At 45.5% G+C, this 13,846-nt stretch overlaps 1 protein-coding gene across 12 annotated transcripts in view; it reads right to left on the minus strand.

Moving 5' to 3' along the window:
• The window catches only part of LOC109692005 (muscarinic acetylcholine receptor M4), a 179,663-nt gene that overhangs the window by 20,249 nt on the left and 145,568 nt on the right, over nt 1-13,846 (minus strand). For all 12 annotated transcript variants that reach the window (XM_074044710.1, XM_074044709.1, XM_074044708.1 and 9 more), the window contains 2 exons: nt 9,130-9,269; nt 394-486 (listed from right to left, as the gene is read on the minus strand). In XM_074044710.1, coding sequence (XP_073900811.1) covers nt 394-486; nt 9,130-9,269 — 233 coding nt within the window. The remainder of the gene's footprint in view (nt 1-393; nt 487-9,129; nt 9,270-13,846) is intronic.

The following is a 13,846-nucleotide window of genomic DNA, read 5'->3' on the forward strand; positions in this document are numbered from 1 at the left end:
GTTCCTGCTTGCTTACTGACACTTTGGGCTCTAGATATCTGAGAGACCCTGCCCTCGCACACCCTCCTTTCTCCACAGGTCACAGAGCAGATTTCATAGGGCAGCATTTTTCTCCAGTGCCCTGCCTTCTCACTTGAAGTGTGCCCAGACACCATGGTTGGGAAGGGAGGGGACCCAGGGGTTTTCTAAATCAAAACTCTGAGATCAGAGTTTTGTCGTTTTGTCCTCTTTTCTACCATGGAATACTTTTCTCAAATAAGACTACATGCAAAAGCTCAGGACATGAAGTAGATTGATGAAGTGCTGCTCTGATTGAGGAAGGACCAACAGCCTGTCAAAAGTAGGTGAAAGGGACCGGCCTCCAACCAGCTGCTGCCCCCAACTTCAACTCACCCAGGCCGCTCGCTGCTTCTGTTACTGGAGTGGACAGTGAAGACCGTCTCATTTAGCTGGTCCCAATAGTACTCAACACCAGAGTTTAATGCCCTGAAAATCAGATGGGAAGGATGGAGAAGGTAGGAGGTGTTAGACAGGTGATAAGAACTTACAACTCCTAGGCTTTGGAAACTGGCCTGGTGCCCTAATCTGCTTCTCTCATTGAAAGGCTAAGACCAGTCAGGTACCAGTGGCTCACGCCTCTAATCCTAGCTACTTTGGAAGCTGTGATCAAGAAGACAATAGTTCAAGGCTAGCTCAGGCAAACAGTTTGTGAGACCCCCATCTCCAAAATAACCAGAGCAAAATGGACTGGAGGTATGGCTCAAGTGGTAGAGTGCCTGCCTAGCTAGCAAGCAGGAAGCCCTGAGTTCAAACCCCAGTCTCACAAAAAAAAAAAAAAAAAAAAAAAAAAAAAAAAAAAAGGCTGGGACCAGGAGCAGAGATGCTCCCTCACCAAGGTGCTTAGTGCTGAAGCATTTTAGACACAGCTCAAATGGCCCAAATGCCTGCAATGGTATTTATTTAGCCTCTTTCTTTTCCCATACAAAGCCCAACTTTGTATTTCCTTTGGGCCAAGAGGCAGGTAAAAAAAGTAGCACTGCCAGACACAGGCAGCAGGTTCTGAGTGTTCTTTTTCTTTTATTTATTTAGAGATTGGGTCTTGCTTTGTAGCCCAGGCTGACCTTGAACTCACAATCCTCTTGCTTCAGCCTCCAGAGTGCTGAGATTATAGGCGTTCATCATCATGTCCAGCCACAAATGTTCTCTGGACGTGGAGAAAGGAGCTGATGGCAAAGGAGGATGGAGGCCCACTAGAGAGAGATATGTGCCATGGACAGCTGCCAAAAGGGCGTGTTCAGTCTTCAGAAACAGCCCCACACCCTTGGATCCTGCTCTGTTGCCAGAGACCACAAGGAAGAATGAAAGTCCCTCAATATTCTTATTTGCCTAATGCTCAGAAGTCTAAGCAGAAAATAAGCACTTGCTGAGTTGGAATAGCCCACACCACTTTCTTTCTCTTCTTCTTTTTTTAAAACTTAGGACCTTATCCTTTTTTTTTTTTTGTGGTACTGGGGCTTGAACTCAGGGCATTTTTGAGATAGGGGCTCGAGAACTATTTGCTTGGGCTGGCTTCAAACCATGATCCTCCTTATCTCTGCCTCCTGAGTAGCTAGCATTATAGGTGTGAGCCACTGGTGCCAGCTTTTTTTTTTTTTTTTTAAATAAATTTTTTATTAGTATAAATTCATTATACAGGGGGGAATTCACAGTGACAATTCTGATTAGACTTATATTGTACTATTGTCTCTCCCATCAACCCCCTTTCCACTTCACTTAAAGCAACTGCAATAGGTTTTTTAGTTCCGTTTCATGTAAGTATTATGAAATCCATCTACCATATACTGTCACCTTAATCTCCTTCCTTCACCCTCCACCCCCCCACTAATATCTCCCAAGGCCTTACCCTTGCTAAGCAAGCACTCTATCATTTGAGCCATGCCTCTAGTCCTTTTATATATGTGTATATTTTTTTGGATGGGGGGCAGGTTGTTGATATGTAGCCCAGGCTGGCCTTGAACTCAAGATCCTCCTGCCTCTGCCTCCTAAGGACTGCTGGGATTAGTTATGAACCACCATAACCAGCTCCATGGCACTTTCTTTTCTGGACATAGAGCCTCCTTGGCCATTGGCCAGGGTCGGTGGGACAAGCAAATGGGCAAGTACTCAAGACAGCAAGCAGACCCTCTAGCTGAGGTGGGGGAAGAAGGGAAAGGAGAGCCCTTTACAGGGTAGTGGGCTGTATTGCCATGAAAGAAAGAAAGAATGAGAGAGAGAAAGACAGAGAGATCTGCTGAGTTCTCTGGACTGCCAATCTTTCTCTGCTCCCTACAGAGGACTATCAAGCAGTTTTTCCTCTGATCTCACAGCTGCAGAGGGAAGCAGTAGCAGCTCATCTTTCTGCACTGACTGCCAACTCAGGAAGTGATCCTGGCTGACATATGGGTCCCCCAAAAGAGAACTACTTTGCTTTTTCTTTTTCTTTTTTTGGCAGTACTGGGGTTTGGACTCAAGGCCTTGCACTTGTTAGCTGGCACTATACCTCTTGAGTCACACCACCAGCCCTTTTGCTTTAGTTATTTTTCAGATAAGGTCTCGTGTTTTTGCCTGGAGCCAGCCTTGGACTTTGGTCCTCCTCCCTACATCTTGCTCCAGCTGGGGCTATAGGTACAAACCACCATGCCCAACTTATTGGCTGAGATGGAAACTCACTTTTTTTTTCTTGTTTTAGTCAGTCTAGTCTCAAACCATGTGATCCTCCCAATCTCTGCCTCCTGCATAGTTGGGACTATAGGTATGAGCCATGACACCTGGCCTCAGGACTGCTTTGATTTTAAGACCCCCTCCTTGATGAGGTGTTACCTCACGCCAGTTACTGTGGTTAAGAGTAGGGTGGCAGTGAAGTATGGGGACAGGAAGTAGAAAAGACGAGTTTTTGAGTTCACCAATAGATCTGTGGTATCCAGGTAGAGATCCTAACAGATACTCAAACATCCCACTCTGTTCCTAAATTGGATGAGATATGCACATATTCTTAAAGAGCTCTGCTAAGGGCTGACCTCTGTTCCTCCAAATTCATATGTTGCAGTCCTAACCATCAATGTGAATATATCTGGAGACAGGGTCATTAGGAAGTAAACATGGTTAAATGAGGTTATCAGAGTGGGCCCTAATTCAACAGAACTGTGGTTTTATAAGAAGAGAGAGCGCCAGGCATGGTAGTGCACAGCTGTAATTCCAGTACTCAGGAGACTGAGGCAGGAGGATTTTGAGTTTGAGACCAACCTGGGCTACACATTGAGACCTGCTTGCACACCGACCTCCATTCCCAGCCCCCAAAAGAGAGAGATGGAGGGAGGGAGAAATGGAGAGACAGAGAGACCTCTCTCCAGCATGCAAGGGCAGTGAGACATCAATCATATATAAGGAAGAGAGCCCTCACCAGAAACCAGCTCTGATGACACCTTGATCTTGGCCTCCTAGCCTCTAGAACTGTAAGGAAATAAATGTCTGTGGTTTTGGTCACCTGGTCTGAGGTGCTTTGTTATGACAGCCTGAGCAGACTACAACAGGTTAGCTTTTAACTGGAGGTCTAGATTTTTGACACCAGAACTCACTTTTGCAGGGAGTGACTGATGGAAGTCAGGAGGAAACAGGAGTCAGCCAGAAGGTGAGTTTAGGTTGAAGATGTGAGGGGCTTATTTTCCAAACATGGGGATCAGACAGTACAAGCCTGACAGGGCCTAAATGAGAGGGAACTGTAGCAGGAGGCTCATTGCCTTGGGCAAAAGGCAACAGGGCTAAACAATGAGATGCCAGATCCAGCTGTAGCTATGTCTATCATTGTGGGTTTAGGTTTCACCTTAAGAGTTCCTGCTTCTTTGAGGGGAAGAGTCACAAAAGTGCTCTTCCTTTCCTGCTTTGTTCCATGTCTCCCAGCTCCTGCTGGAGGGCCTACAAACTGCAGATTTGCTGCAATCTGCTTCAGAGCACCCCTTTAAAAAGTAGCTTCTCAGCCAGACATGGTGGTACATGCCTATAATCCCAGCACTTGAGAGGCTGAGGCAGGAGGACTGTTTGGGTTTGAGGCAAGCCTGGGCTACAAAGCAAGACCCTGCCACAAAACAAAATGAAACAAAACAAAATGGAGTGTCTCTTTCCTCCTCTAACATTCAGTTATTTCCATGGAGGGCAAAGGTGAGGGAAAGCCCTCCAAAAAGTTGTCACTACACTTTTCGGTGAACAAATCCTGGCTGCATTAGGCACTAGTGAAGCCAGCTGCCAAGAAGCCTCTGATTTACAAACTTGTCAAGATTTATTGACAGGTTGCAATACCATGTGAGCCCTTGCCAAATCCCTCCTCTGTAATTCCTGTTAGTTAAGGCTGATTAGTGACAACAAACTGTTCACATCAAAGCTCCAACAAACCATGTGCTGCGAGACCAGGAACCTTCTTCCTGTCTCAGAAAGGAGGCCACCAGAATGCCCAGGTTCCGAGCCGGGCCAGTTAACATGATGCCAGTGGCCAAGAGCCCTCTCAAATGCATTCCTCTCATGCAGCATGCACCATCAGGTGAGAGCCGTGGACTGGGTTACTTATTAAAGTGGCCGGTCAGAACAGGGGCCAGTCACTGTAGCAAGGTGCTGCTCTACTCTGTCTCCCTGACCTAGGCCTTCATTCCCTATAAGCAGGTCTCATTTCAACCCTGATTTGCCTTATTTTTATGGTTAAGGATCCTGATGACACCAAGGCCCTGGATTTTAATTCTGGGCACTATAACAAGGAACAGAACTGAAGACACCCTCTCTGGGAACTGAAACTCAGCCTTGAGTACCCAATGTCTCTGATTTCTGTCTTGAAGCTAAAGAATGATCCCAACCACCTCCTTCTTTCTAGGGTCTTGGTGAGCATGAGTGGAGATTCACTTTATTCTAGTTCTTCCTGGAAGATAGACAAACACACAAAGGAACAAAGAAAAAGTGGGAAGGTCAAATGGACCAAACATCTGGCTTCCTTCAGCAACAGCACTGGGGGCAAGCTGTGCTTCTGGGTGTGTCTCAAGAATGTCCTCATTGCTGGGACCACCTGGGCTTCTTGAGCACACAGAAGAGCCAGACTGGTTTCTTCAGTGGTCTCAATGCTCTCTCCACACAACTTGCAGCTCTGAATGTCCCAACTTTTGGGGAATACTCCCTTTGAGGGCACTCTTCTTTCATCTGTCAGTCTCAGGGTTGTCTCCTTGGAAGAAAAGGACTGTTTCCAAGAAGTGGCGTTTACCAGCACCATTGATGAGATGTGGGAAAGAGCTGGCACTTGGCTCTCTTGAACTAGCCTGCAAGATGGAGTCTCTGGAAATTCTGGCTCCCCTCTTCATTCAGAGGTGTGCCTTTCCCCTCCTTGGGTAATGATGCTTGATTGTAATTACCGTTTACACTGGTAGCCCCCTCTGAAGGGACAGAGCTGGGGCTTTGTCAGAAGTCCCACATTTGCCAGTGTACCAGATGCCCTACACTCAGCCTACTTCTCTTTTGTTGTATGTCCCTCCATTCTGTTTTCTGAGCTGACTCTGAGACGCAGTGGTCTTCCAGTAATGCCCCTTTGCCCCCATTTACAGAGCTGATCCATGAAGCCAGAAGTGAGCAAGCACTCCCTCAAATCAATCTGGTCCTTCATAGCCATCCGGTGATGACTTGAGTGGGGGCTGGCTGGTGGTCCTAAGTGTGGTGGGAGACCAAAGCCAGGACGAAGGTGCTAGGAAGGGTGGGGTGACTGGGCTCTCAGTCACCGTGATGTGATGGCTTGGTATAGGGGTTCTAGTTGTTCATCTTCTCACTTGTCCTAAGAGTTCTTTCCCTGGATGAAATGGAATATTCTCTAAGGTCTTTGTCTACTGTCAAGTAGGGCTTTAGAACCACCAAGAGATACGCAAGAAGCTCATTCACTGGCTTTGTGCTTGGTGAAAGTGCTGAGGTTGAGACAATGGAAGAGAATCAAGAGCAGCATTGAGAGAACACAAAATGTAGTGCAGCTGCCTGGGCCTGGACAAAGACAGACAACCACCTGTTTTAGAGGGAGTGAAGTAATCTTGGCCCAGCTGGTAGGCTGGATCCTGTGCCCTTGGGAATGGGTGTGCCAGGGAGTTGCATCATTCATGGACAGGCAGTAAGCCTTAGACAGCTGTCTATGAAAAAGATAGCCACCCTTAACTCTTCCCTACTTATTTGTTCTTCTGACTCTAGGCCAAACACCTATCATATATTATTGAAAAGGTGTCAGCGCTCAAGATTATCCTCCTATTTTCCATTGCACCAACCACCTGACCCACATTCATCAGAATTTTAAAGAGTTCTTTGGCAGTATTAGGGTTTGAAGTCAGGGTCTCACACTTGCTACGCAGGCACTCTTCCACTTGATCCACTCCATGAGCTTTTTTTTTTTTTTCCCATGTGTGTGTGTTGAGTATTTTTGAGATAGGGTCTTTCAAGCAGGGCTAGAACCGCAATCCTCACAGGTGTGAGCTACTGGTACCTGACTTAAAGAAGTTTTTGATGGAAAAAACATTAAGTACCAGCTATAGGAAAGACGTCTGGGTTGGAAAGTTAGGAAGCCCAGTTTTGTCAATGATCTGTCTGGTAGCCTTGGGTGAGTTTTAATCTTCCCTGTACATTGTTCATAGTCTTCCTTGCCTAAATCAAAAATGATAGGTATGAAGGTAACTGAAATATGGTGGAGTAGCTCAAGTGGCAGAGCACCTGCCTAGCAAACATGAGGCCCTGAGTTCAAACCTTCAAACCCCAGTACCATAAGTAAATAAATAATAAAAAGAAAGGATTGAGAACTGGAGAAGCTTTGAAGAATTTAGGACAAAGTCACATCCATGTCAAATTTATATGGGACCCTACATTTTCAGCTTGAGGGGCCCAAGAAATCAGTAGAAATAGCTGTACCAGAAGATGGGCTACATTAGCACCCTCTCACTCCAATACCACTTGGCCTGTGATGGGATACTGTCCTATGTGTCCAATGCTAGTGCCATGTTACTTGGGAAAGAGGCTTGGGCTCCTGGTGGGTAAGAGTTCCTCGGGCAGCCCAAAATGGCTGCAGATGAGGAGAAAAGAGAAAATAGAGGCCAAAGCCAGCTTCATGTTTGACTGAGGAATCTATGACTCATACCAAGTTTGTGGCTGGGGTTTCAGAAATGATACCTTGGGGGACTACAATAAACTAGGTTAGATTCTGTCTCTGTGAGGATAGATCACTTTGGAAGGAAGGGGGCTGGGCTTTGCATGGGACAAAGGTAAGTGGTAGGAGTCACAGACAAAACAACACTGGAGAGAAAGGAAGTTTTTGAGAACAAACATAGAAAGGAAGGCCTGAAACTAGAGTGTTGGTATGAGTGAAATTATGGTCCAGAATTCTGTATCAGTTATGGAAAAGATGTATACTAGATTCCTCTTATGATTCCTCAGGAGATAAAGAGATAAGATAATCAGCCTCATGTGGTTTGGGGTAAAGAAATAATTCAGGACTGACTAATCCTAGGCCATGGACAGCCCAGGGGAAGAGCAGAAACTGACAGGCTGAGAACCTGGGATAACAGTGGCAGTCATGAAAGAGGCAGATTGGAAAGACACAAGGAGGTAGTGAAAGAAGATCTCTGGGCAAACACTGTAAGGAGAGAGTGGCTGGCAGAATAAAGTATTCCTCTAGAAGGAGACTGATTAGGTCAAGCTCAGTAGCCTCTCTATTGGAGGGGCTCCGGAAATTTCAGATGGAGTGCAAGAGCTGCCTTTAGTACCAGGTTTACTCTCTCCATGGCCACTGACCTAATTTAACTGACCAAGATCAATCACCAGTTACCTACCAGGCCAGAAGAATGGAACCAAATACTCTAGGAAAAACCACCAAGGGCCTTATGAAAAGACAATGTGGACACCCCAATCTCCAGAGACCCTTTAAGATCAGTCACACTATGTTCTGTGATCTGCAGAATACCCTAGAAGACTGCACCAAGTGAAGGACAGCCTGGAGACAGAAGTGGCATTTAGTCGGCTGGAACCCTGCAGCATCCTACGCAGCAATCAGCCTGATCTGCAGTGAAACACAGAGCTTCACACTCCCCACTTTGCTGGGTCTAGCAACTGATGACAAACCTGGCTGAATCCCAGGGTCTTGAGTGAATGGCTGGATAGACATCCTCCAAAAATCCAGAGGAGGGGAAAGGAGTGTCATCAGGACAGAATTACTTTGGCTCTCTGTCCCCTCCTACTGCCTAATTCAAGGCCAGGTGATAATCACTTTGACTTTAAATTGAGCTTTTCAACCTATTTTCACTATTGTGAGCTAGAGTTTCAAGCAAAAAGGAAAACAGGCAGGGCACACACATAGACAGTCTGTTAGAGATCAGTGGCTTGATAAATTAGGGTTTTAATAATGCCTTGTTTTCAATTTTATTTCTTAAGTTAATGTCCACGGTATTTACATAAACCCAAGACCACCTGTTGAATTTTTCAAACAAGGTTTAAAAAAGAATCTTTGCAGTGGCTCACACCTGTTATCCTAACTACTCAGGAGGCAGAGATCAAGAGGATCACAGGCACAGGTTGAAGCCAGCAATACCCGACACAAAAAAGGGCTGGCTGAGTAGTTCAAGTGATAGAGCAACTACCTAACAAGCGTGAGGCCCGAGTTTAAACCACAGTAGTACTGCCAAAAAAAAAATCTTTGGTATTTGTGCTTTTGCCTGCAGGGAGTTTACTATTTCTAGGAAATCAGAGGACAGATAACAAAGCAATCTTTTGACGGTATCTGGAATGAAGAGCTAACTCTACCCTGAGGGAAGAGGGTCCCCCTTTAAGGAACCTGAGAATTCAGCAGCCCTTCTCTCTCTCTCTCTCTCTCTCTGGACAGGGTATCACTATATAGCTCAAGTTGGCCTCAAACCTGTGACCCTCCTGCCTTAGCCTCCCAAGTTTCTGGGATTACAGGTATAAAACACCTCACTTGGTTCTCTAGCAGGATTTCAACAGCCTATCTAAAAGGCCCCACTGGCTATCCAGGCCCACAGGTAAGCACAGCTTACTTCAGGCCTCTCCCAGATGCTCTCCACCTTCACCCTTTGAGCAACTCACTCTGGTCGGCAAATCACTAGGTCTCCTTTGTTGGTGCCATAGGCTAGGCCGAGCCCTGGCTCAGGTAACCAACGGGCAGAGTTGATGCTGACATGTCTCCGCTGGTCGGCAGGCATTGGGTAAAGGACGTTGAAAACTCGCTGGTGGGACAGAAAGAGGGAAGAAAAGAGAATAGGAAGAGAAACAATGTTACCAATAATAACAAATCCAGGGAGAAACAATTTAATCACAGGGAGAAGAGGAAACATTAATCTGGGAACAGGCTTTTAACTCATTCCAACACATGCCCAAGAACTTGGGGGCCAGGGGCACCCAAGGAGACAGGAGAGAGTAGGACCTTATTTTTGTGATTGCTAGGTCTCTTTCAGGAAATACTAGAGGCATAGTTAGTTGATGTGCTTTTAGAATCTGTTAGCACTCATCATCAAACTGGTTTGACATTAGCTGCATCCAGAGCCCACTACACTTGAAAAGACTGCCCATAACTTCCCTCTGACCAGAGCAACCAGTGAGAGGCAACCTGGGCTGGTAGTCCTGTTACCATGGAAACCCCAACTCTCAAAAGCAATGGGGAATTGAAGGTGAAAGGGGGGCGGGAGGGGGTGACAGCATCAGAGAACATTCTTAATTCATTTAATTAAAAGCAGTGTTAAAAATGCTATTGTTAAGGAAACCTAAAAGGTATGTTCAGATGTAGGGAGCAGTGCAGAGGGGAATCATGAATCTGTAGGTACGAACTGCAGGGAATGGAGATCTATGAACCTTTCTCAAAGGGATACTTCTTTCAAGGTTTCTACCCATCTCTACCCATCTTCCCTGGCTTTGGGTTTGAGCTCCTAAACCAGCCTCAAAGTCTTTGGCAACTGACTTGGGAATAGTTTTAGAAGCACCTTCAGTCAGATAGGCCAGTGTAGGAATAAAAGGCATGGCTTTTACTCAGAAAGGCAGATTTGAGCCCTGCTGCCACTGCATAACAACTTCTCCAGATCTCACTAGATCTCAGCTTAAAAACCACCTACATTCAAATGACTAGGGAGATTAAGAGAAGGGCAAGTGGTAGAGCTCTTGCCTAGCAAGCACAAGGCCCCCCATGAATTAAATCCTCAGTATTGCAGAGAGAGAGAGAGAGACAGAGAGACAGAGAGAGAGAGAATGGGAATGATGGATATAAAATGCCTGACATGCTGTAAGTTCATAAATGGTAACTGCTGTTATTGCTACCAGGAACCTATACCTGGGGTTTCAAAAAAGGGCCTATGAAAAGGACATGAGACTGAGAATCTATGAACTAGTTTTATTTTCCCCATCTTGCCTTCCCAGTTTTATTTTATAAAATAGCAGATGAAGCCTTTACTTGTCCACAGGGCTGAAGGAAGAAAAAAATACACGAGGAAGCAAATAAAAGTATGATTTAGAAAGCAATATTCAAAAAAATAAATTTAGGATGGTTTAGTAATTTTTTTGAGGCAGTAGGATCTCGAGTTTGAAGCTAGTCTGGGTTACATAGAGACCCTCTCAGAAAAAATCCCGAGAAACCAAGCCAGGTGCTTGTGGCTCATGCCTATAATCCTAGCTACTTGGGAAGCTGATATTGGGAGGACTGCAGTTCAAGGCCAGTTCAGGAAAAGAGTTCTTGAGACTCCATCTCCAAAATAACCAGAGCAAAATGGACTAGAGGTGTGGTTCAAGTGGTAGAGTGGGTGCTTTGCAAATGTGAAGCCCTGAGTTCAAACCCCAGTCCTGCCAGGAAAAAAAAAACAAGCCAATTAAACCCCCCAAAATCAAACCAAAACAAAAACATCTTAAGACTCTGTGATCAACTCCCCCACTCCCCAAAAAAAAAAAAAAAGAAGTAAAAAAGGAAGAGATATATAGTCCAGGATTTGAGAATGTAGGTGCACACACCTTGGATATCTTATCTGAAAGGCCTTTAGCAGGACAGCCTCTAGAATGGAGATGACAAGGCACATGGGCTCCATATATTCACACACACACACACGGAATCCTGTTATGAGTACCTATCCAGGTATGGTAGCTAATGGCCCCCTTCCAGAATGGAAGAATGGCCTTGCTATGGTTCTGAGGTTGAATGGGCCTTTTACAGATATGGGATTGGCTCTGGCTTAAGGAGTAAGGCTGACTGCCCTGTGCTTACTACATTAGCCTTATATGCCCTCCTTTTAAGACTCAACTCCAGATATTAAGAATTAGCTGGTAGTCCTTAAATCTTTGATCTGAGGAGACTATTAAAAAAAGAGCCTATGCTGGCAGAATGGCTCAATCCATAAAAGCACCTGCCTAGCAAGTGTAAGGCTCTCAATTCAAGTCCCAGTGCCACCACCCCCACCAAAAAAAAAAAAAAAGAACCTAGGGGAATTTATGAACTTCAATCCTAGTCAATGAGAATGTGGCTGCTTGACCTGCACATGTAAACCTACTTGGCAGCAGCCCTGAACAAATTCATGGCTTCTCTTCACCACTTCACCTCACTGACTGATGACCATTCCTTTCTCTTTGTTCCTAACAAGCCCTTTTTCTTTAAGTCAAGAAATGCCTTTATTCTTTCTCTGCCAGAAGATAATGGTCTGTCTCCTGTCCAACTGAAAGGCTAAATGGCTGAATACAATATGGTATACTAAAAGGATAACTTGGTTGTTATCAGACAATTAGGACAAGGACACTTAATCTGTTTAATTTTCCTCTCTCAAAGGTCTGGTGGTTGGATACACCCAGAGTTTAGGAGGGACAAGAGTCAATTTCAATGGGTTGAATGAGGGCAGCCCTGGGTTGAGCCTGTAGAGCTCTGTATGGGCCTCACAAAAGAATATCCCTAAAATCATCATGACTTTTAATTGCAGGGAATATAGTAAAAGGCTGGAGAAAGTGACCTCACAAGGAGAAAAATAGTAAGGTTTTAGTAAATCAGATGCTTAAGGATCATGTGGAATTTAAAAAAGAAAAAACTCTTTTTTAGAAATTTTCCAAACCAGGAAAGAAGAAGCAAACAAGACTCTCATATGTCACAAATTTACCTTTTATTGTCTGTTACTGCAAAGGGATTAATAAACAAATAGTATCCCTATCCATTTGGTTCTTACTACAGGAACTTGCTTTGGGGACAAAACTTTCAAAAGACCAATATGACAGGTGAACCCAGTTTAGTACAGACAAGGTCACAGAGGGACTGGAAAGCAGTAATTAAAAGTTGAGGACTCCCTCTCTCCTGCCCCCAGACCTTACTAGTCACTTCATCTTCCTTGGCTACAGGACTCATGGGGACATGGATTTGTTTTCTGGCTCTGGCATCTCTACCACCCCACCCGCTCCCCTACCCCCAAGTCTAAGTTAGTAAACAGTGCTGAAAGAGCAGTTCCCAAGGGCCCACTTCCTAAAATGTTTGGAATTAGGCTACATCCTGTTTTGTGGCAGGAAGCCAGAAAATGCCCTGTGAACATTAGCAGCTCTCACATCCCGTACGAATTTGTCCTAGAAACCTAACTGAGGGCGACGGGAGATGTAGAAAAGACAACAGACAAAAGACAAAACATGCATAAAGCTGGGGCCAGGTAGGCTGTGTGCGCGGATGGAGACACACAGCCCGCTCCACCTCCGGTGCATTTATTATATACAGTGGCAACATGAGATGGAGAGGCATTTCTCTGGGGTAGGTTGGGGTGGGGTGGGGTGGCGTAGGCATGCACCGTGATCCTCAGGAACAGGAGGAACTTGTGACAGCTTCTCTCCAAATGTAAACATTAAAGGAAAAAAAAGCTGTACTGCATCTTACCCACTTCCGCAGCTAAGGCTGTGCCAATCAAGCATGCAGTTTTACTGGGCATAACTATACTTGCTCCCTTCTGTGGTTTGGGGTGTGCCAAACTCAAACATGCAGCTTATTCAATACACCTGTCGGCTCCCTACAAGCAGCCTCTAGGGTTCCTGATAAACTCTTGCTTGTTCACCATACCCTAGTGTGAGGGTAGGAGGAAGGGAGATGAGCACAAGACCACCAGAGGGGGATGACAGCCCAGAGGATGGGTACAGGATGAGTAGCAATCACTGAGTCTTAGGTTCAGGTCAGCTGGTCCAGGCCTGCAACTAAAGGGCATGAGAACCTGGCCCATTCTGAAAAGCTCCCAGAGGTGTGGTTTCTAGTCTTTTCTCTGGCCAGAGCTGAACAGCTCTCAACACTTCATCAAGGGGAAATACATCTCAATTAGTCAGCCCTGGAGACAAGAAACTACGTGGGCAACAACTTCCCTAATCCTGACAGATGGGTAGGTAGCTCCAGTAATTACATACATGTAATCCCAGCACTTGGGAGGCTGAGGTAGAAGGATCATGAATTCGAGACCAGCTTAGGCTACATAGGGAGACTAATACTAGCCAGGTGACCTGAAGTTCTGCAGGAGATTGAGGACAAAACTAGGTAGTTTGCCAATCCCACCCACCCACTCATTTCTACATTAGCAGAGAATTATCAGTATCTGGGGACCCTTTGTAGGGCTTGATATAAAACTGAGCTGCTGATTCATGTTTGAGGAGCCCTGGTTTTACCTGTCTTAGCTGCGGCTATGCCCTAGTGTATGACAGATGCTGACAGCACTCCCCGTGTCCCAAACTAGATTGTTCTCATGTCTGTCTAACATCTCTGAAGGAAATTAGAACCCATATGATAGAAGGAATGGATTTTTAGAGTCAGTGCAGTCTTAGCACA

This window comes from Castor canadensis, chromosome 1, assembly GCF_047511655.1.
Source record: "Castor canadensis chromosome 1, mCasCan1.hap1v2, whole genome shotgun sequence".
Classification (NCBI taxonomy): Eukaryota; Metazoa; Chordata; class Mammalia; order Rodentia; family Castoridae; genus Castor; species Castor canadensis.